This window comes from Alexandromys fortis, unplaced genomic scaffold (genome assembly GCF_014885135.2).
Source record: "Alexandromys fortis isolate MF-2015 unplaced genomic scaffold, M_Fortis_MF-2015_v1.1 scaffold_17, whole genome shotgun sequence".
In the NCBI taxonomy this organism is placed as follows: domain Eukaryota; kingdom Metazoa; phylum Chordata; class Mammalia; order Rodentia; family Cricetidae; genus Alexandromys; species Alexandromys fortis.
In genome coordinates this window covers 1,005,143-1,027,297 of record NW_026067896.1, presented here as the reverse complement: position 1 = coordinate 1,027,297, position 22,155 = coordinate 1,005,143, and the positions used below count along the sequence as shown (strand labels likewise).

Genomic DNA, 22,155 nt, shown 5'->3' with positions numbered 1-22,155 from the left:
TTGTTTTTTTTTTGAAAGATTTATTTCATGTGCATACATTTTTGTACACTATTCATGTTTGCCTACATTTATGTACACAAACACACACACACACACACACACACGCACAGACACATCCCACATGCATGACCAGTACCTTCGGAGACCAGAAGAGGGTGTGTTCGGTCTCTTGGAACTGGCATTATAAGCCACCATGTGTACGCAAGAGGATTCTCGTCTTCTGCAAGAACAGCCAGTGCTCAGAATTGCTGAACTCTCAATCCAGCCCCAGTTGAGTTTTTTTATTTGTTTGTTCACTTGTTTTTTTTTTCTGAGAGCAGACCTTCTGCAAGAGCTCAGTCTTCCTGATCAAGCTAAGTGAGGTGATACGAAGTAACACTGCTTCACAGCGACAGAAAGCTTGTTTAAATATAATGTAACATACCAACAAGCTAAAGGACAAAGCCCACACAATCTTCTCCACAGAAGCAGAAACATACCTAACAAAATACAAAGCCCCAAGAAAAGCACCCACAAATGAGGAACAGAAAGGAGCTTTGTTAACCTAATAAAGGGAATTCACAAAACGCAGTGACCAACTTGGTGTTTGACACTGGGAGACGGGAAGCTTTCCAGGACTGGGAGCAAGTCTCTCACCACCGTCACTCACTATTCCTCTAGAAAACAAAAGGCACCTGGATGGAACGAAAAAACAAAACAAAACAAAACAAAACAAAACAAACAAACAAACAAAAAGCCGGATCCATTTGCAGAGAGCCTAATACGTAGTCACGCTAAGGCACAGACTACGGAACCATTAGGATGAATACGACAGCTTGGCAAAGCTTGGGGCTACAAGATCAATGATCCAAAACAGAGCTAGGTATTGAACTCAGGGCACTGTGAACTAGGCAAGCGTTCTACCCCAGATCATCTGCTGGTGGAGATTTCTGTACAAGAACACAGGGACCTGACAGGAAGAAATTCCATCACTTGCCTTCTGGAATCCTACAAGGTGTTCATAAAACATGAAGGACAAACGCTATTTAGCTCAGCCTCACAAGACTGCACTTTGAATCTGAAGTGCCAGGAGGTGTGTAGACATGTATCTGAGCCCCATATTCTGATCAGAATTCCCCCCTGGACACCTAAGGTCTCAGGGTTTAGATTTGATCACTTACTGCTTTCATGATATAGAGACAGGGAAAAGGAGAAAGTCCTGGAGAAAAAGGTTTCCATTCAGAGATGCACAGATTAAGGTCACACTGAAGGGACATGATCACAAGAATAGTAAGAGCTAGGTTTTTTGCTTTTCTGATCTCAAATTTAAGTAGAGTATTAGCTAGGCTCTTACCTTAGCAGTCCTTTGATCTTTCTTCAAAGAGCAATCCTTTGATGACTGGGTTGGTGTTCTTTCCCTGTAACCTTTGGTTCTCTTCTAAAAGTCAACACACACACACACACACACAAAGGCACACGCACACACGTGCGCACACACACACACACACACACACACACACACACACACAAACGGCCTAAACATTCCTCCAGCTGTGACTTTGGTGGGTCTGCCTGAGGGACCCTTCCCTTAGAATGCCCCATAGGAATGCATTTCCCTGCAGTGGGCTCCTCTGTGAGAACTTTTCTCTGTGGGATTCAAGCTTAGATGAATGACGGATCTGTGGTGATTACTGGGAGTGGGATTACAGCTGGCTTTAATTTTTCTCATGTGCTTATTTTCATCCTAGTAAATACTTTTTGAGAACCTTCTATTTGCCAGATGTGTGCTGGGCACTGAGAGAAAAATGAACAACACATACCCAACTGGAGGATCACAGAGAAGAAAATCAACGGTAACCAGAATGTATGATGTGATTTGATGGGGGATGCTGGGCATGTTATGGGCATCACAGAACGAATGCCTCCAGATCAGTGCTTCCTAAGACTCCCAAAATGTGAGCCCCAACAAATGAGTTATTGGCTTTTCTACTTAATGTCATTAAATTCCGGTGCCAACAAGATGGCTCAGTAGGTATAGGTCCTTGCCATCATCACCCAAGTCCAACCCTCAGATCCATATGGCCAAAAGAATTCCCAAAAGTTGTCCTCTGACCTCTACCCGTGCATTGTAATGAGCATGTATGTGTTTTAAAGATTTAATTTTTAACTATGGTTGTGTACACATGTATGCATGTGTGGAAGTATGTGCACACTATTTTGGATGCACAAGGAAGTCAGTTGTGCAGGATCCCCTGGAGCTGGAGTCACAGGCAATTTTAAGTTGCTTGACATGGGTACTAGGATTTGAACTCAGATCCTTTGAAGGATCAGTCCAGGCTGCTCTTAACCTCTGGGGCATCTCTCCAGCTACACACACAGTAAAATTTTCAAATGCAGGCTACACAGAGAAACCCTGTCTCAAAAACAAAGCAAACAGAAAGTTTCAAATGCAACAAAATCCACAAATATACTATGTTCCCCGATGCCCAAGATATTTGATTTTTAAAAAATAATGTGGAAGAAAATGAACTCTAGCTGGAGTCTGGCTGGAGGTCTTTGGGTCACTGTGTGCCCTTGGAAGGGATGGCGGGACTCTAGCCCACCTTTCTCCTCACAAGGAGGAAAGAGTTCTGTCACGCCAAAGTGTGCTGCCCTGCCACAGCAGCAAAGGATAATGCACCCCCAAAGAGCCAAAGCAAGCCTTGTAGCAGTTAACGATCTCGGTCTGCTATACTGAAAGATTCCTGTGCTGAGACAAAAACTGTGCTGTAAAACATGTGGATGTATGGGATAGGATAAAGCTGTAAGGCAAACCCTTCACCCCGAGGCAGCAGCTGCTCTTCCTAATTGGGGTCCCTCTCATGGGCCTAAAGGGCTCAATGCTTCACTTTGATGAACATATTCTAGGAGACAGCTTCTCTCTCCCCGTCTTGGTGCTCTTGTCTGCAGAAGGCAAGCATGGGCTGCTGTGAGACGGGTGTAGATATGGCTGGTTTCCATACACCATGAGCCATTTAGCAGAGAACTTGGCCACTGTGCAGGAACACTTGAAGTGAATTCCATGGGTGTGGAGATAGCCCTGTAATGTCTCCTTTTTCCTTTCCTTTTAGAACACATGTATAGGAGCTGCCAAGCCCCATTTCACACAGCCACAGGCACTATTTTTGGTTGTTGTTAAGGCTGGAGGCAGGGAGCCCTGAAATGGCTTTGCCTATGCTGTCAGTTCTTCTGCGAGAGCTGCTCTTTCAGGACCTTGGCAAAGACATCTGCCTTTTCCCCTCCAGAACCTAGGGCTGCTTATGGGCCTGTAGTATGACAAGGCAGTATATAAATCAGCTTCCACACTGGCTGAACACACACACACACTGGCTGAAAACACACAAACACAGACAGACAGACACACACTTTAACACTTTAAAATGTTTTCAGTTTCATTTATTTCCTTCTATCCTGAAGCTCGGCCTGAATCCCCCCCACCCCAAATGATGACTATTTCAAACGCAGTATTTCTCTATGGATAAAGCTACTTTAATGGCAACAGCCTTGAAGACTGTCCACTGAGATCATTAGTAAGGACTGTGGTTATTAAGGGTGGGGAGACAAATGACCTGGGCTGACGTTTTTAGGTTAAGTAAAACTAAACAAATGTTGGAGATGAGAGCTTTTTCTTTAAAAACTAGGAGACAAGAAAGGTGTGAGTATTGGCGTTCATCTTCTTGAAGACGGTTGGCAAGGGAAGGGCATGGGCATGGACAGACTCAGGGGGAGGCGCTGAAGTGTAAGGAGGGAGAAACAAGAGTTGGGGACCCATTGGCTTCAGCCTCTCCCCGACTGCCCAGCAGTCTGAGCAGCTGGTTCTAATGAGAGCTGTTTCTGAAGTGGACCAATTGCCACTCAGCAAATGGGTTAAAATTACTCCTTCCCCGTAGCCTAGCGCATGGCCTAAAATCCCCTCCTGCAGGGGCTGCACAAGCACAGTCCCATTTGTGAACTTTGAGAGGGAGAGTTTGAAGTTGAGACCTTAATTAAAGACTTGAGTGTGAAGATGAAAACCCTGAAGGATCCCTAGGCAGTGATCACAGGACAGGAGGCACCTAGGTATGGCCGCTTCCTATTACTGGATATCAAGATGGGGTATCAGTCAGTACATATCAGTCCATATTCCTTTACAGCAGCCCCCCACACACTCCAAAGGCAAGCATGCATCTCTATTTGATCATGTGGCATTTGCAGAAAGTATTAGGCAAAGGGGAACAAGCTTACAGCTGTGGTTTCCTCATGCACCCTCCACGGGGATCATTAACCACCTGGCCCTTTCCACTCTGAAGGTTCGTCGTGTCTAACCTTGTGTGAATCCTAAAGACACAAAGCTTCAAGGGGCAGATTTCTCAGAATACATTCAGAGTTCTAATTTAAAAAAAAAAAATCCCTGAGATAAGGCTGTTTCTCAGGGATAGAACACACCATTCCCTGCCTCCCGTCTTTCCTGTTCATTTCCTGTATCTTAAGTGATTAAATTCTAACGAAAGGCCAGGAAGGGTTTATTCTGGCTCACATGTCCAGGGTTCACTCCCATCGCAGCGGGAGAGATAGCAGGAAACTGGTCAAAGGTCATCCAGTCAAGAAAGCACTGTATGCCGATGCTCAACTCTTTCTCTCCACTTGTCTGGGGTCCAGGATTCGCTGCCCAGAGAATGGCCCCGCCCACAGTAAGCAGGTCTTCACCACGTCCATGAACATAATCAAGACAGCCCAGAGGCCCGTCTCCAGGGTGATTCTAGATCCTGTCGAGGTGACAATTAACACCAACATCGCATCTCGAAACACAGTAATATCACATTTGCTTATTGAGAGTGCTTGGTGACCAAGTGTGCCAGTAACCCCAGCATTAGGGAAGTAAAGGCAAAAAGATCTTGAGTTGGAGGCCAGCAAGCTCCTGGCCAAGCTTTTAGAAAGCAAAACCCCATCTCAAAAAAAAGGGGGTGGGTGGGTTTTGGGTACTATGGACACAAAGATATCACACACCACCGGTAGATACCCAAAGTGTAAAGGACAGGTTAGTGACATCGGATGCTGGGTGTTGTTGGCCCCTAGCTCTTCTTAGTCCAACCAATCCAATTTCTGTGCAGTGGTTGAGCCGTGTGCATCTGTGTAGCCGAGGGAAGGGGAGAGGAGCTACACACAATCATCAGAGTCAGGGTTGTTTTCTTGGATGCAGACAAACTTTAATGGCAAAGCCTTGTGTACAGCACATTCTGCGACGACACAGGTAGGACAGCTGTTCGCTTTCAGAGACAGAAACATCTTTTCCAATCCAGTCCCGAGCATTCTCAAGGGAGCGATCCTCCTCGTCTTTCTGAAGACCACTTGACATTTTAATAGGTGATTAGACATACTTAAAAAGAAACCCGAAGTAGAATGTATCTTCCGAGGAGAGAGGGTGAAAAACCCTTTTCCATTCTTCTAGACAAACACTCATGGGCACTTCTACTTGACATAGCAAGAGATTTGCTGGGGCAAACACTGAGGAGAAGTGGGCGCTTTTGTGCCAAACATGCCAGCCCTGAACAGACACCCTGGGCAGCAGGTTCCCACCTGCTCTATTTGGTGTTACTTCTTGGCCTCTATTTAGCACAAGGTAAATCCTTGACCAGCAAATTCAGAATAGAATTTGGGGATCGTAGTGAAATTCTTCTATCATATATGTAAGGGTGCCTTACTACCTAATTAGAGCAATTAATATTATTTGTATTAGGGTTTGTTCTATATATTGGAATGGTTTAAGTACTATCTAATTTTTATTTTATACTTTCAAGAGAGTCAGAAGGAATGGAGAGAAATGGTGTGACTGAGTGCCCAGCTGTGGGGCCAGGCAGCTACAAATCGGCTTCTGGGAAGGCCACCTACAGTTCTGGGAAAGCCTAAGGGAGATCATTACACCACACCCCCACCAAAATCTACAGCTACTCTGGTGTTCTAGCTACAGCAGATGTTCCAAACAACAGAGGCTTCAACTTAACATCTAAATTGTAAAATGTGGTATTTTAACAACAGACAGGCCCAGAGAGCTCATCTGGGAAGTGACATCACAGGAGGAAGTGACATCACAGGAGGAAGTGACATCACAGAAGGCAGCTGCAGACTCAACTGCTGCTCCCAAATCCTCTGCTCCGCTCAAGCAGACACGTAAGGTGGTGGTGGCTCCTTGGTTGTACCGGTAACAGCATTGGCGTCATCGTATGGAGGCAAAAGCACCTGGAGAGGAGAGCCCAGAGTCAGTGTTGAAAGCAGGCATACAGGCACACAGTCCCCGACACGCACGCAGATAAACCCTGCCTGCGTCCTGCTCTCAACTCAGCTTCTCACTAAGTGGATACAGTTAATGATACTCTGCATCCTTAGAGCAGTACCTGGGAGGGACTTCCGGGGCCTTTGTTTTTCCTGCCACTTCCTACCTGTGCCTGCATAGCTAGATGGTGTAGTGCAAAAGAATAAGGGGGTGACAATGGTTCTCCCCAGGGTGTGCACACGGGGTAGGCCCTAGGTCGACGGCAGAACCCACAGCCGTAACCTCGAGAGACGGGGGAGAACCGAATCCACACTCCTTGAGCACATTATGTCCTCGCGGGTTTTACGTCTGTGTAACAAAGACCCGAGGACCAGAGGTCTATATGCTTGGTAAGAACCTGTAGAAGCTGGAGCTAAGGAGTCGGTGCTAACTGACAGAGAACACCTCTGTGCTCACATTCCAAGCACAAAACCAGAACTTCTCAAGGTTATTCGCTGCGTGGGAAGAGAAATAACATGAAAATTACACTGTGTACTTTCTATTCTAGACCCATTTAGACTTTAAGTAGTAAACAGTCACACCAGCCATAAAGGTGCCTGTCCCGTAGGCTCCTGGGGGAACACCACCACTAAAACCCCTTAGTTCCTGTCACACCCCACTCTCCCTACCTCACATACACAACACTTCCACCCCAACTCAACATAACTCTCATAGGCTGCAGTTATTACGCCACCCGATAGTGGGACTCACTATCTGTTTCTGAAGCTTCCCCTGTGAGGAGGTTAAGCTGGCCCACCTAGACAGTTGTCTGGATTGTTTTGATGCAGCCAGAAGTCAGAAGCCATGGCCATGTCATTGACAAGGGCCTGGAGGAACTGGGACTGGATTCAGAAGGTGTGGCTTTAACTGCTGAGCGGACAGCAAGCTTTCCTGCTGGAGCAGGGCACTGCTCATCAACTGTCAGCAAGGCAAAGCTGCAATGTGTGAGAGCATCCTGCGCAGACTTCTCCAGGCTGGCCACAGGAAGCAGTGATGTGCGGGGAATCCCTGACACAGCCAGGTGCTGCTAACGCTCGCTGCTTTCCCTCCTGCCTGCTCAGAGACGCGGGGCAGGGCACACGAGACCCAGAACTCCGTCCTTCCTACGGTGCATCTGACTGGCATGGCTCATGGGCAAGCAGGCGACAGACAACTGGCAAGGTCTAGCTCCAACCAGACTAACAGGCAGCTCTACAGCGCAGCCGGGCTCCCAACACTGCATCCCAGAAGCAGCTGTTCCTGTCAGCTTGGTGGTCTTTGTTTCCACGGTGCCAGTTAACGCTGTTCCTGGGTCCTAAATACTTCACCAACTAGGCAAAGGACAGAAGCACCTGAGATGCTGGGTCCAGGCGATTCCTCTCCAGCAAGGAGGTACCTACAGGTCTCCCCACAAAGGAACCAGCCACTCTTCTACCCGGCAGCTGGCTCAGCCAGTAAAGTGCTTGTCTGTGGTAAGGTCGAGGAAGACACCCAATGCCACCTCTCGCCTGTATGTGCACACAAGTGCACACACAAACACAACACCATACAAACAATAAATAAAATCTGGAAAACAAAATCCACTTCATCAGGAAATAAATGGTAAAATGCCAGGGGAAAGAACTACAGCCATATCCCATGCAACAGTGGGGCTATATATGCCAAGAAACAGACCAGTAGGCAATTCCATCAATCGTGAACATCCTGCAGGGTATTTATATAACTAAAATGGCTACATTATCACCCAAGCAATTCAGTTATGGGGATACCATGTAACATGCATGTTGTAGACTGAAACATTGTTGTCCAGTACCTAGCTATTTAATGGTAAAACTAGAAAATGTTTAGACACCAGGGTTAGGCTGGGCTTGAACCATATTTGAATTTAGCCAGTAGACGTTTATCTGTAATTCTGCGGTTGCAGGGCATTGTGTATAAGCTACACACGATCTCCAATAGTCTCAAAAAAGTATCACAAAATGTTAAAATATAGGCTGAATATCAACCAGATGCAAACAAACTACCTAAGGGTCAGTTGAGAGATTGGCCAGATCATCCTGGCCTACAGGCATCTCTGAGGGGCACTGTCTTAACTGATACAGCTCCACGCCAAGTTTTTTGTTAATTTCTTTTCCTGGGTAGAATCACCAGGTAAGCGGAGTATTTGTCTGAGTTTCTGCAGCTGGCTGAAGAACAAGCCTCACTTGTCAGAGAAGGGACTTTAGATATGAGGAGGGGCAGTGCACTGAGCATGGGCAGTCTAGACACTAAGCAAAGCGACTGGAAAGTGATATGCTTTCTGATGTTATTAGTTCTGAGGTTAACAGGTTTCCACAAGGAAGGATCCCCAAATCTCATTCTCACTTGTTCCCATGTCTCCTCATATGCCTCGCTGGAGGTTGAGAAAACAGATGCAGAGACAGACCGACATACAGACCTTTTAACACTGATACCAAAGCCCCAAGAATGCCCCTTTTATTGTGTTCAGGGGCAGATTATATAGAGATAGCCACGCCCCAGCCAAACCCACCAGAAACCACTCTCCTGCCATCAGGAACTCCTGAAGGTCTCGTGTTCAGAGCAGCTGTAGGCACTCAGATCAGGGGAAAATAAGTTGTTAGAAGAAATTCAGGATCTGGGGTCTCACTGCTCCCAACACTCATAGCTACATAGGAAGCTGAAGACAGCTGAGGATGAGACCGTATCTCAAAGCCCCCCAAAGGAGTGTTATTTCCAACGCTCACACAGCAGGTCATTTACCAACGGAGCCATCTTTCCCAGCTCTTACTTCCCTTACACGGAAAAACTGAACCCTTTCGTTGAGCGTATTCACAACACAGAATTCATACTTCAAACTGAAATTGGTCCTGACAGTTCCCACAGGTACAGTGTAAAGCTGGAACTCCACCATGACATGGCGCCCTGAACTGAGAATAAGAGCGGTTCCGTGTGTTTGCGCATTGAGGAAAGAGGCGGACACGGTGAGCTAACACCACAGTAATCCCGTGGGAGGCGGCTCAGCCACTTCCTTCCCAGTCAGAATGTGCAACACCACCTACTGCCCTACAGCCTTCTAGGGCTCCAGCCCCACCTGGGCTCAAGCTGCAGCCACAGTCTCGGGCGGGAAACAGTTGCCCTGCACCCCAAGTCTCCACATTATCTGTTCCCCGCTTTGCGCTGATGGGAAGGGAGAAATACCTCCAGTAACAGCACCCCCAGACCCTCTGTGGTTATTTTCTGTTACAGCCTAACCTGTGTCTACCAGCCTTGCTTCTTCGTGACCACAGCACATGTTCCTTCCCGTACTGCACTTTTTTTTAAAATATTTATTTATTATGTATACAATATTCTGTCTGTATGCCTGAAGGCCAGAAGAGGGCGCCAGACCTCTTTACAGATGGTTGTGAGCCACCATGTGGTTGCTGGGAATTGAACTCAGGACCTTTGGAAGAGCAGGCAATGCTCTTAACCACTGAGCCATCTCTCCAGCCCCCTGTACTGCACTTTTAAGTATCATAAAGCTTTCTTTTGCTATTATACTGCCTGTGACAATTTAAAGAAAATAGATGTATTTTGCCCTTGTAGATACACCCATATTCAACCAAACCATTCTCAGGTTATTATACGATGAGGCTGGAATGCTTTTGTTATTAAAAGCCAAGCTGTAACATAATGACGTATGGAAACGTCACAATGAAACTCGTTACTTTGAACATTTGTAAATAAATAAGCAGATTTTAGTAACAGAAAACAGACTAATGTGGACGTCCTTCCACAGAGCTGGAGGGCCAAGTTAATCCATACAGAGAGGGCTCAGTGCCTGGCAGATGGCAACCCCTCTGTGTCTGATAAAGCCACTCCAGAGCAAGGAGGCTCCAAGACTCTCTGCCTACCCCTGTTCCTCTCCCTGGAGCAGACCTGCCCCTCCCCTAACCTCCCAGCTGAGCCCTTAGTTCAGCTCAGATACCACCAGGTCCACACCAACTTCTCACAATGGTCTTGGCCTTTTAGAACCAAAAGGGTGAGGAGTGGGGGCGAGGACTAAGAGTTCACACAAACTACTTAGTTAAGAAAAGACCCCCTTAAAAATGCCACTGGAAATAAGACCTCCCTTTTACATCATTTCACAGGCCAGCAGGTTCCAAACCAACAAGTTATAGGACATGGTTCTAAACCTGGAAACCCAGGAGTTTTCACTCCTCAGTCCCACACTGCAGGATTCTTGCTACTTCCCAGGCCCTCTGGGTCATTAAACAGATGTTCTTAAATCTGGCTAAAACATATCTGAAGCTCGCAAACTCGTCCAACCCATTAGTTATGACTTTTCTGCAGAAAAGACTTGTTTACATTTTAGGCTGCTGACTGTTTAGTTCTTGGGGATGAATGAGCCTCAAAGTCTAACGAAAGATCTTTCTGGTTGCCAATTTGATCGCCCTCTCCTCTCTTCTATGGCTAAGAAAAAAATGCACAAAACCTGGTCAAGAACCGGCCCCTAACCATGTCTAACTTATACTAATAAAACCCAGACTAGTAAGTAGGTAGAGGAAAAGAAAAAGGGAAAGGGGAAAGGGAGGGGGAGGAAGAGGAGAGGAAAGGAAAGCCAGCGGGAACCACGCCCAATTACTGAAAGTCTCGACTTGGAGACCACCATGACATCACTCTCACTGCTAAGCTAAGCTCCCAGAGTGGTCTGGTGGGCAAAGGTTGACCTTAACCGACCTTCAGTGTGTCAGAGACTCTGTTGGGAAATGGCTACGCGGAGATGGTCTGCCCTTCATCTTTCAGCTGTATTTCTAAAGCAGACTCAAGAGAAAGCCTCACGCAGCGAACTACTTCTGAAGCAGGAGCTTGCGTAAGGCGGTCTGAACCAGCACCTGCACTGGCACAGCATAACCGACTCTGAGAAGTTTACATTTCTCCTTTAAATTAAATTAATTACCCAAGGCTATAATGTTTTTATCTGGAATCAGAATTTCAGACATCGTTTTACCTTAAACATTAAATCTCACTGAGTTAGAGGACCCCGGTCCCACAGGAACTGGGTCCCATACACTTGGGAAAACGCTGCTATGACCGGAGTTGTAGGATTATTATTGAAACAAAGCTACACATATTAAGTCCCTAAAACCTTCAATTTGCTAATGTTTAATGTGAAAAACGCTTCTACAATTTACATACTCATCATTTTAATGTGTTTTTTTTCCTCCAGGGAGAACATCTTCACGGCATCAGGAGGAGAATGTGCTGTTACATAACGTATCCACCACGTGGCCTCTCCAACATGGGGCTCTAAAGGGGAGGATGCAGCTCCCTAAGGCACCAGCAGCACTGGGGCCAGGCAGCTGCAGTGACGCAGAGGGGCACCTTGGGATATTTTAAACTCTCAAGGGAAACAAGCCGTGCGTACGCCACAGCTTAACGCACAGAAGAGCTGGTATTTATCCCACGGCCTGAACGAATCACTCAGACCTCAAGGCATTGTGTTCGGGACCTCTGCCCTGGGTGTTCCCTGCACGGTCTCGCTGCAGATGGAGGCAGGGCTCAGCCTGGGAATGATCCCCATTATCCAGAACTCTTCTGTCCTCCCCCTGAGCAGACCACAGCATGTACACTGTCTTAGAAAAAGGAGACAACGCGTGTTTACTTTCTAACGAGAGCCCCAGTGTCTTCCCACAAAGGTCAACACGAATTTATTTCGCCTGGGAGAAGAGCCATCTGGCCCAATACTTAATACGAAGTGAAAGCCATGCGGGACGTATTATGTCGATGTGGATGCCCAGCGCTGACTCGGGCAAAGGAGAAGCTGACATCCCTGTGTGCCACGAAAAACTGGATCATTGCAACCTTCTAGAAGGTCTGTGGGGCAGGCATTGGCACGTTTGGCTTTTAAATTAGAAAGTCAAAATTAAAGCCTCTAGTTCTTGTCAAAAAAAAAAAAAGGAAATTTAAAATTACGGAATCTCAAAATCCACATAAGGGTCTCCAGATAGCATTTCCCACTGAAGAGAAACGGTTCCTGGGAGAAACGGCAGACCACAGATCTGGCGCAGGAAATACATAAGCCTCTGCCACATTGGGGAGCAGGAACACTGAGGATCCTGATGAGGCTCCAGCTGGCCACGGGTGGCCTAACCCGAGCATCAGTGCTGTGACCTGTGTGATGTGTTTGTGTCCAGGGAAGACTGTGTTCTCCCTTTCTAAATATACAGGAGTCATTTATACAATTCATCAAAATACATGCGGTTTGCAGTGGAATCACCTGTTCTTCACCATCTTCTGTTGTTTGAGTATTTTATATTTCTGTGTGCTGGTGTTTGGCTGTGTGCATGTCTGTGTACCGTGTATGTGACTGGTGCTTGTGCAGAGGTCGGAGCCAGATCTGGACCTGGAGCTACATACGAGAGAGGGGCTGTGAGGCATGTAGTGCTGGGAAAGAAACCCGGGCCCCCTGTGTTCTAACTGCTGAGCCATCTCGCCAGAGTTGTTTTGGTTGGTTGGTTGATTTTTGTTACTGTTTTCCAGGCCCAATTATTATCTAGTTCATGGCTTGGATGGAAAAGACTCACAAACTGTCAGTAACCTACTGATGGTTTCAATCCTATGTCACTACTGGGAGCAGATGGAAACTTTTGAAAGCGGGGCTTGCTTAGAGGGAAGGCAGTCACTGGAGGACCCTCCATAGCACTCTCTGCTTCTTGGCTGCCCCGGACTGAGCAGCTTCGAGCACCACAGGGTCTGCTGCCATGACGTTCTTCCTATCCACCACAAGCCCAGGGTAGTGGAACAAGTTCAATCACACGACGGAAATGTCTAAAGTATAACCAGAAGAACCCCTCTTCTCCTAAGTCATTTCCTTTAGGAATCTGTTACACTGTCGACAACCTACAATGTGGTGGACTAAGCAGATGATAAACAAGTCTTAGCCAGTTATGGCGGCACAAGCCTTTAATCCCAGCACTCGGGGGGATTAAACAGAGGCCAGATCTCTGTTGAGTTTGAGGCCAGCCTGAGCTACAGAGTGAGTTCCAGGTCAGCCAGGGGAAAAGACAAATACAACAACAACAACAACAACAACACACACACGTCTCAACAAGAAGCCGCAAACACTAGGAACATAGGTACCATCACACAGTAGACAGTGGGGGAGGTCTCACCTGTGGTGACATCACACCTACCGTGGTGTCATTGCTGGTAACATAAACCAGGACGTCAGAGGAATTCCTGCTATTGATGTATCGGTAGCAACTCCAGACGCAGCTTATCAAGTAACCCTGCAAGTAATGATCACTGCGTTTTGAATTTTCAAAATGGCAGACGGCTTAAAACAATACAAAGTAACAACATAAAGTTTTTACTTGCATACCCAGGCTAATGTGACTAAACCATATGCATTTAAAAATCGCAGAAGTCGGGTATAGAAGCTTTCTGGCAAGGGGCGCCCTGGCGGACACTGGTCAGATTTATTAAGCCACTTACCACTGTACTACTTTATCCTTTGGCAAGATGTGAGTACACCTGCTGTATAGCCCAGGCTAGCCTCACCGCCCCCCTGCAAACTTGCTGTATAGCCCAGGCTAGCCTCACCGCCCCCTTGCAAACTTGCTGTATAGCCCAGGCTAGCCCCCCGCCCCCGCTTAGTACCTGACTTCTGGTTACTACAGGCATATACTACTTGACTGTTTTTATTCTACAGGATTATCTCACTGTACCATTCTCAAAATGAAGTATCTGCAGGTACTTAAAGGTTAACAACAGAAGAACAACGTGCCAGACATGATGCGTGAGAGATGTTCGTTAGATCACGGATGTTCTGTGCTCCTGCTCCAATCATCTTTAACTGGATTGGAACTCAATTATTTCAAAATGCCTCCCTAATTTTAAAATTCTTTGACTAAAAAAAAGGTTAAACGGAGAAGGAAAACAGAAATGCCACACACTGTTATTAAAGATGTCAGACAGTATAGTGACACCCCCCCCAATTTCAATCAAATTACCACAGGACCCAGCAATCCTGCCCCAGGGACATGTATGTCCACAGGGCTGGAAACACATATCCATCCACGCTTTACGCATGAATGTGAAGGGTAGTGTTGTTCACGCAACTGTATGCCCGTCCTGTGCAGGATGGATGCGTGGCATGTCACACACCAGGGCACACGGCGACCATCCCGGTGAGTGCTGTCAGCCTGATGTAGCCAGGTCATCTGAGAAAATACCTCCCGCCCTCCTTCGGCCTGGGCTGGAGATAAGCCTGAAGTATTTCTCTATCACACAGACAACAGAATAAACTGTAATGTTAGGAAATCAAGAGGCAATGGACAGATTATTTTATTTCCTTCGAGTTCAGAAATACATTTAATATTTAGTCCATAAGGAGACTATTCATGCTTACCTTAAATGTCAAAATAATGCCGATAAATAGAAGAATAATAAGAACCAAACACGTAGGGTTCACGGACATTATATCGTCTCTGTAGGGAAAGTTGGGAGGCTGAAAGGAAAAGAGGCCTCATTAGCAAAATCTCATTCACCTTTCAAAGGTCTGTTTCACCAGCAGCAGCCCAGGTGCTCCCTTGAGAGCAGATATTGTTATTTAGGGCAGATACAAAATTCTCTCCCACCTCTACCCACCAGAGAGCAGCAAACAGTGAGCAAGGGAGGCAATGTGTTCCTAACTCAGACACTCCAGCAAAGAAAAGTCTGCAGAGAGAGAGAGGGAGCCATGGAACCTGGCAGGAATTCTGCAGTGATAGCACCTAGGTTTTAAAGGAACCTTCTGCTTAACTCAAGGACTGTTACTGAGTTGCTTTTCCTGAAGGAATTTCCGAATCTTTGTACAACTTAGTCTTAACAGGGACCTGGCAAACAAAGAGGTCTCCTGTGGCTAAGAACTGCTTAGGTAATGAAATGGTTCCTTCAAACAACTCTTAGATAAGAGGTTTTGATATACCAGTAATTAGTTTGCTAAAGGTGGTCTTTGTGTAACAATAAAAGAGGCTTTTGCACAACACGAGAGGCAGAGACAGGAGAATTCCTGTGAGTTTTGAGTCCATCCTGGTCTATTTAAGTTCCAGGACAGGCAGGGCTACACAGAGAAACCCTGTATCAGAAAACAACAACAAACAAACAAAAAAACAAAAGAAAGAAAGGAAGGAAGGAAGGAAGGAAGGAAGGAAGGAAGGAAGGAAGGAAGGAAGGAAGGGAGAGATGGGGAGAGAGAGAGAAAGTTGCTTTTGTAAAGCCACAAGGCAGTCAGCTTATCTGAAGGGGGCTCCCTGCTGCTGCATACATTCTGCAGGGACTCTCCCCATAGGACACAGAACCAAAGTCAGAGGAGGGGTCCTCCCGGTGCACCCTGGAGTCCACCATCAATGTGTGGTACTTGGTACACTCCTGGTGCGACTGGGTAGTGTTTTCCTGATGCTCTTCAAGTTCAATATTCTAAAGGGTGTGTGCAGAACAAGGAGGAGAACCTAGTGAAACAAGCATCTTTGCTAACGGCACATCTTTCTAAACAGATTCTCTTTGATTCAACGACAATAAATTTCTAGGTTAAAAAAAAATCAAAAGCGCACATCTATAGAAAGACATCTGCATGTATATTAACTGTGCTTTACAGGACTCCGCAGCATTCTCAGATAAATAACTGCCTTTCTAACTCACTGTACTCCAACTATCTGCAGTAGCCGTCAGGGGAAATGTCAATATTCCCTTTCATTGGTGACAATGTGTGCGATCTGGGTTTTGGTTTTGTGGAGACAGGTTCCCACTAGGTGGCCCAGGCTGACTGTGGACTTCTCCTTTTCCCTCAGCCTTCTAGGTGCTGGGATTATAGGCAACCATGGCCAGCTCAGAATGACCATTAAGTAGTATGGACCCTTTTTTCTTTTTTTTTGGAAGGGTAATGGGAAGTTGAGATAGGGTCACAAATAACTCAGGCTGGTCTCAAAACCACTACGTAGATAAAGATGACCTTGAACCCCTGGCACCTCACCTGGTTTTCAGAAATATTTCACTTTATTAATTTGTTTGTCATTACAAATAAGAGTGAAATATCTCTCTCTCTCTCTCTCTCTCTCTCTCTCTCTCTTTCTCTCTCTCTGTTTTTCAAGACAGGGTTTTTCTGTGTAGCCTTGGCTGTCCTAGAACTTGCTCTGAAGACCAGGCTGGCCTCAAACTCACAGCGATCCACCTTAATGGGATTAAAGGTGTGTAGCCACCACCTGACTTTTTCTTTTCTTTTTTTTTTCCACAGTATTATCATTCCACTCAGCTCCAGAAATATTGTCTCTGTACCACATGGTGGCTCCAAAGAGAACGAAGAGCAACAGAACAAGGTGGGGTTAAACACGATGTCACCGAATGTCCTCTGTGCCGTGCTGGCTGGGCTCTAAAGGACTGGCAGCATCTGCAGCCCAGGGACGTGACACACAATAGCCAGGGCTGCTGTTGGCCATTCTCATCCTCATCACCACCCGGTCCAGCCCACACGTGGAGAGCCTGCTGGGCCCGGGTTCTGGCTCATTTCCAGCGCCATCCAAGGAGCCCGGCAGACGATTACCAGAGTTGATGCCAACCCCCCAGGCAGAGGCCAGTTCTCCACCTGCCCACCACAAATCAGCTCCTCGGAAGTGTTCTACGTCACAAGAGGCTTCTCTCAATACTGCACGTGGAACTTCTTAGACACGGCAGTCCATCAAGCACGGTCCCGATTCACAATAAAAATTACGACAGTGCAGACATTTCTAAGGAAGAAAACCTCGAGGCCTTCTGTGCTGGAAGGGACAGGCCGGAGCATGAGTGCCATAAAACGGCAAACTTCTCTGCTCTCAACTCTCCCCCCCATCTGGCCTTTCCACTTGACCACCCAGTTCCAATGTCCCATCACATCTCGCAGCTTCGCCTCTCTTTCTAGAAGGCTGCTCCTTACTGGAGTTCAGAGACGACCACAAAGGCTCCACGACACGAGTGCATGGCAGTCTGTGATCCTAGGGAGCACGGAGCAGGCACCTGAGCAACTCAGCAAGACTGTCTCAAAATGAAAATTTAAGTAGGGGATGAAATCATAAGGGGCTTATCTAGCATGTGGGAGGCCCTGGCTTTAATCCCTAGCACCAAACTTAAAAAATAAATAAAACACCACTCACTGCTAATACCTGGACAAACCGTATCAGAGACTCTCAGTAGGCACATGGATGCCACTGCCGCCCTCACAATCTTAATTCCTGCAGGTTCCGGGAGGTTATGAGGGCTACAGCGTCCCAAAAGTGCCCTACTAATCACAACTCCCACCCTTCAGAGAACACTCAGCATTCTGACCAGTCACTCACGTGCAAGTTTAAAATCTACTTTAATGCCGTATGTCCCAATAACAACATATGTCCCGATAATGATGTCTATCCTGATAACAACGTATGCCCCATAATGAAGTATGTCCTGATAATGACGTATGTCCCCATAATGATGTATGTCCCGATAATGACGTATGTCCCCATAATGACGTATGTCCCAATAAAGACGTGTGTCCCGAGAAGGCTCTGTCCTTTACTCCCTAGGCCCCTCAGGAGGACAAGAGGCAGTGGGGGAGGGTCACCTACCAACTGTCGTATGTACTCCTGAATGGAGTTTGGATAGACAAGCACGGTGATTGCAACCAAGGTATTCAGAGCGAAATCGAAGATCTGGTAACAGAAGAACGGGATGATCCAGGCAGCGTGTTGCTAAACACGAGAAAACGGATGTTAATGCGGTGAATCTAACAAGACTTTAAGTTCACCAATCCAGAGGGACCTGGAACTGGCAGTCATTGAGCCGGGTCATGACAGCAACTGGCATGCCAAGCTGGGGCACTCAGACACAACGGTGAGTGTTCACGATAACACTGGTTTACCAGTTTTCCTAGTACCGTGAGGTACTAGAGATTTCTGGAGATTCTTACAGAAAACTATGAATAACCACATACTGTGAGTAGGCAATCCCACAGATCACCCTAATGCAGCAGTTCTCAATCTGTGGGTCAAGACCCCTTTGGGGGTGAAATGAACCTTTCATAGGGGGTCACCTAAGCCTGGAAAACACAGACATTTATATTACTATTCATCACAATAGCAAAATTACAGTTATAAACTGTAGCGAAAATGTTATTATTGGATCACCACAGCATGGGAGACTGTATTAAAGGACTCAGCATTAGGAAGGTTGAGAACCCCCGCACTGGGGAAGGATCTGAAGCATTAGGAAGGCTGAGAACCTCTGCACGGGGTGGGGGAAAGGACCTGAACCGCGGCCACTCACTCACCTTGTACGCGCCATACGTGGCCATCGCACATATCAGGATCATGAGCAGAGAGATGGCAATAGCGATGCACATATCTGGCGAAAGGTCAAAGGGGGGGAGGTTAGACACAATTAGACCCGCTACTGAAGACACTGAATTCCTCTTCAAAGTTGTTTTGTTTATAAACCAACTACAGGTAAAAGCTTTATGCTGCCTCGACCACCAGATCTAACAAGTGCCCAGATGGTCTCCCTAAACCATTGCAAACAGACAGAGATACCAGAGCGGACTTCTAGTCCCCTGGCTACAGAAATGCCCATTAACTCGGGCATCCTGTATCACACAGGTGTCTCTCTGTATTTTATACACCCAGGCGCATAAAACCTTACTCGTTTACAATTAAAAGTCTCAGTTTCTTTTAAACTAATGTCCCAGTTTGTTCTCGTGATTCCACCTCTCTTCTGACTTCATCACCTGAACTGTCCATCTCAGCTGTGTTCAAACATCTTTAACCACCAGGGCCTTACGCCTGCGGTTTTATTTTTCCGATGATCAGAATTCCCTTTTCAGTGACTTAGGTCCCAGGAAAACCACCTCTTTGGGAAGCTTCCCTGAGCATTCCAGCCGGTAGAGCCCCCTCCATGATCCCATCCCCGTGCCGACCCAGATGGGAACTATCGATCTTATTCTGTTCCCGGTGATCGCTGGTTTCCCTCCAGGTAAGACTACACTGCTTGCTACAATCACCAGCTAAGTGAGGAAGGCCCCTCCAGCAGCAACCAGAGGGCACTGGGCACCTACAGTGAGCCGCTCTGTGAGATGAACACACACGCTCCAGACTTCCAGACTCAGTTCAGAGAGAGAAAGACACCTCACCAAAGGCATTTATACGGATTACAATAATGACAGTTAATCTTGGTCTTCGGCTGCTTTTTGTAACATGGCTACCAGAAGATGACAGGTTCTCACATTCTTACTGCACAACACTGATCTAGAAGGATGCTGAAGGTACCAGCTGGACGCTTCTTTATCCAGGAAGCCTGTATCTTTAGCTTATGATGCAGCCAAGCCTCTAAGTCCTAATGCTGAGGGCAGTGAACTCTCTGCACTCGACGGTTTTCAACTGCTTCGTTCTTCCTAGCTGAGGCAGATGCCGTTCTTACTGAGCAGACTATAAAAGGAGGGCTTGGGGTCGCAGGACATTCTGAGAGTGTGTGCACTGAGAGACTGGCCCGTGACTAATTCTGCCACAGTGGCGAATCTTGACTGTCAACTTGACTGGATCGAGAAGGGCCTGGATTAGTCAAGCACACTTCTGTGGTGTCCATGGCAGGGTTTCTGGAATGCTAAATAAGAGGGAGGCCCCCACATATCCTGAGCTCCCCAATGCAAAAAATAGGACAAAGGCCCCCTGGAGTATGCAGTCGGTCCCCACTTCTTCTGAGCTGCCCAATGTCACCTAGTTACCTTGCTGTGATGAACTAAATGGGCTGTAAGGAGGAGGGGGACTGGTAAGGGAAAAGAGAGGAAACTTTTTGTTTATTTAATTAAAAAAAATAATTTTGGGTAGGGCACAGTGGCACATGCTTTAATCCCAGCACTGGGGAGACAAGGACAGGCAGATCTGTGTGAATTCGAGGCCAGCCTGTGTCACAAAGAGAGTTCAAGAACAGGCAGGGCTGTTATACAGAGAAACTGTCTTGAAATCCCACATCTCAAAATATCAATAATAAGATATTTATTTATTTTTATTTATGTGCATTGGTATTTTGCGAGGATGTCAGATCTGGAGGCAGTTACCGACAGTTGTGAGTTGCCATGTGGGTTCTGGGAATTGAACCCAGGACCTCTGGAAGAACCACCAGTGCTCTTAACAACTCTCTTAACAACATATCTCCAGCCCCAAGAAGATAATTTTATGAAAACCAGCCCATTATAGGATATTCTTTGACTATTTCATAGATCTTCAGGATGATAAATACAGGCAAGTAAACTGAAAAGTTTTATTCAGAAAATGAAAATATACACTGTAGAAATCTTAATAAGAACAGTGTGTTCAGCCTGGTGGTGGTGGCGCACGCCCTTATTCCCAGCACTCAGGAGGCAGAGGCAGGAGGATCTCTGTGAGTTCTAGGCCAGCCTGGTCTACAGAGCTAGTTCTAGGACAGGCTCCAAAGCTACAGAAAAACCCTGTCTCGAAAAAACAAAACAAACAAAAAGAACAGTGTCCTGTGGGGGAGGGCACACTGCAGAACTGACTACAGTAGAGTCACAGTTTCAAACTTCGTAATTTATATCTTTACCAAAGAACATAAAACCTAAATAAATTTAAACGGGACAAATGAAAGCCAAGAAAGGAAGTACACACCGATACTCACAAAATGAGATGGGAGTTTTGTAAATCCTACTTCTGTAAGTACTTCTACCAACTACTCCGCACAAACACAAAGGCGCTTCCGTGGACCCCCAACTGTAAATTGGAGCACAGAGCAGGTAAGATGAAAACGGGCTATCTACTACCTGCAGGTAACCCAGCACACCTGCCAACCCTCAGAAATAACACAGCAGAGACAGTAGAGTTACTGTAAAGTGCGGTCCCTCCTAGGACTCCCAGGCCAGCTCAGCAGTGGAGCGCCTGGGGTACAGGAGACCCTGGGTTCCATCCCTAGCACAGCGGGGGTTTATGACCAATGCCAGGACTACTCTCTGCACAGTAGCCTCCCCACCCCAACATCAGAGTACACCGTTATCAATTGTTTCCTAAATTAAACTCCTGCTTTTGTTATGCAGTTCTAGTTTGAAAAGGATCCCAAGAACAGCGACACCACAGGTCTGAGAGGCACGACTAGAAGTTTCCTGAACTCAGTCACGGGGACAGAAGAGGCACAGAAAAGCTACCCGAAACGCCTGTGTTTGAATCATCTATTGTTCCCGCCAGCTTGTGGACTGTTTACTCCTCAGAAGGCTTGCAGAAGAGCTTGCTACCAAGGTTCAAGTTCCCATGTGTGGTGTCATCAGACTCCATTTGCATCTAGATCCTCTCTAACTGCCGGCCACACTGCGCACAAAAGCCAACTGTAGAAACCATCACACGTATAAATCCTCACACGGTGCAGGGGACGGTTTTCATTTGAGCTCTCACAGTGTGAAGATCCTCAGGACAAAAATGCAAACCCCTCAAACCTCATGGTGAAGACTAAAGGCCCAGACTCACTTTCTGCCCCAGGGGCTGCATGGAGGGTGAAAGGCCAGGGAAGAACAAGCAGAGGAACCAATTTCATCGTCCAAACAGAAGAGTCTTAATACTCTGGATTTGCTGATTGTTGATAGCGTCTCATTGAAATGTAAAATTCACCCCAAGGAGGGATTTTGTAACTTGCTTAATTTTATTGTTTGTAACTTAAAGACACATATACATGTGTATCGTGTGTGCAGGGCCCACAGACACCAGAAGAGGGCATCAAATTCTCTGGAACTGGAGTTACACAGCCGGTTATAAGCTACCATGTGTACATTGAGCACCAAATCCAGATCTTCTGTAAAAGCAACAAATACTTTCAACTCTAGACCATGATGGGGCCGGAGTGATGAT

At 46.6% G+C, this 22,155-nt stretch overlaps 1 protein-coding gene across 1 annotated transcript in view; it reads right to left on the bottom strand.

Annotated features, from left to right (window-relative positions):
* Nucleotides 1-5,179: 5,179 nt before the first annotated feature.
* Laptm4b (lysosomal protein transmembrane 4 beta) overlaps nt 5,180-22,155 on the bottom strand; it is a 45,371-nt gene continuing 28,395 nt past the window's right edge. The window contains exons 3-7 of the mRNA XM_050162536.1: nt 18,585-18,658; nt 17,884-18,006; nt 14,679-14,777; nt 13,462-13,557; nt 5,180-6,234 (exon numbers count right to left, since the gene is read on the bottom strand). Of these exons, the coding sequence (XP_050018493.1) occupies nt 6,154-6,234; nt 13,462-13,557; nt 14,679-14,777; nt 17,884-18,006; nt 18,585-18,658 (473 nt within the window). The 3' untranslated portion in view covers nt 5,180-6,153. The remainder of the gene's footprint in view (nt 6,235-13,461; nt 13,558-14,678; nt 14,778-17,883; nt 18,007-18,584; nt 18,659-22,155) is intronic.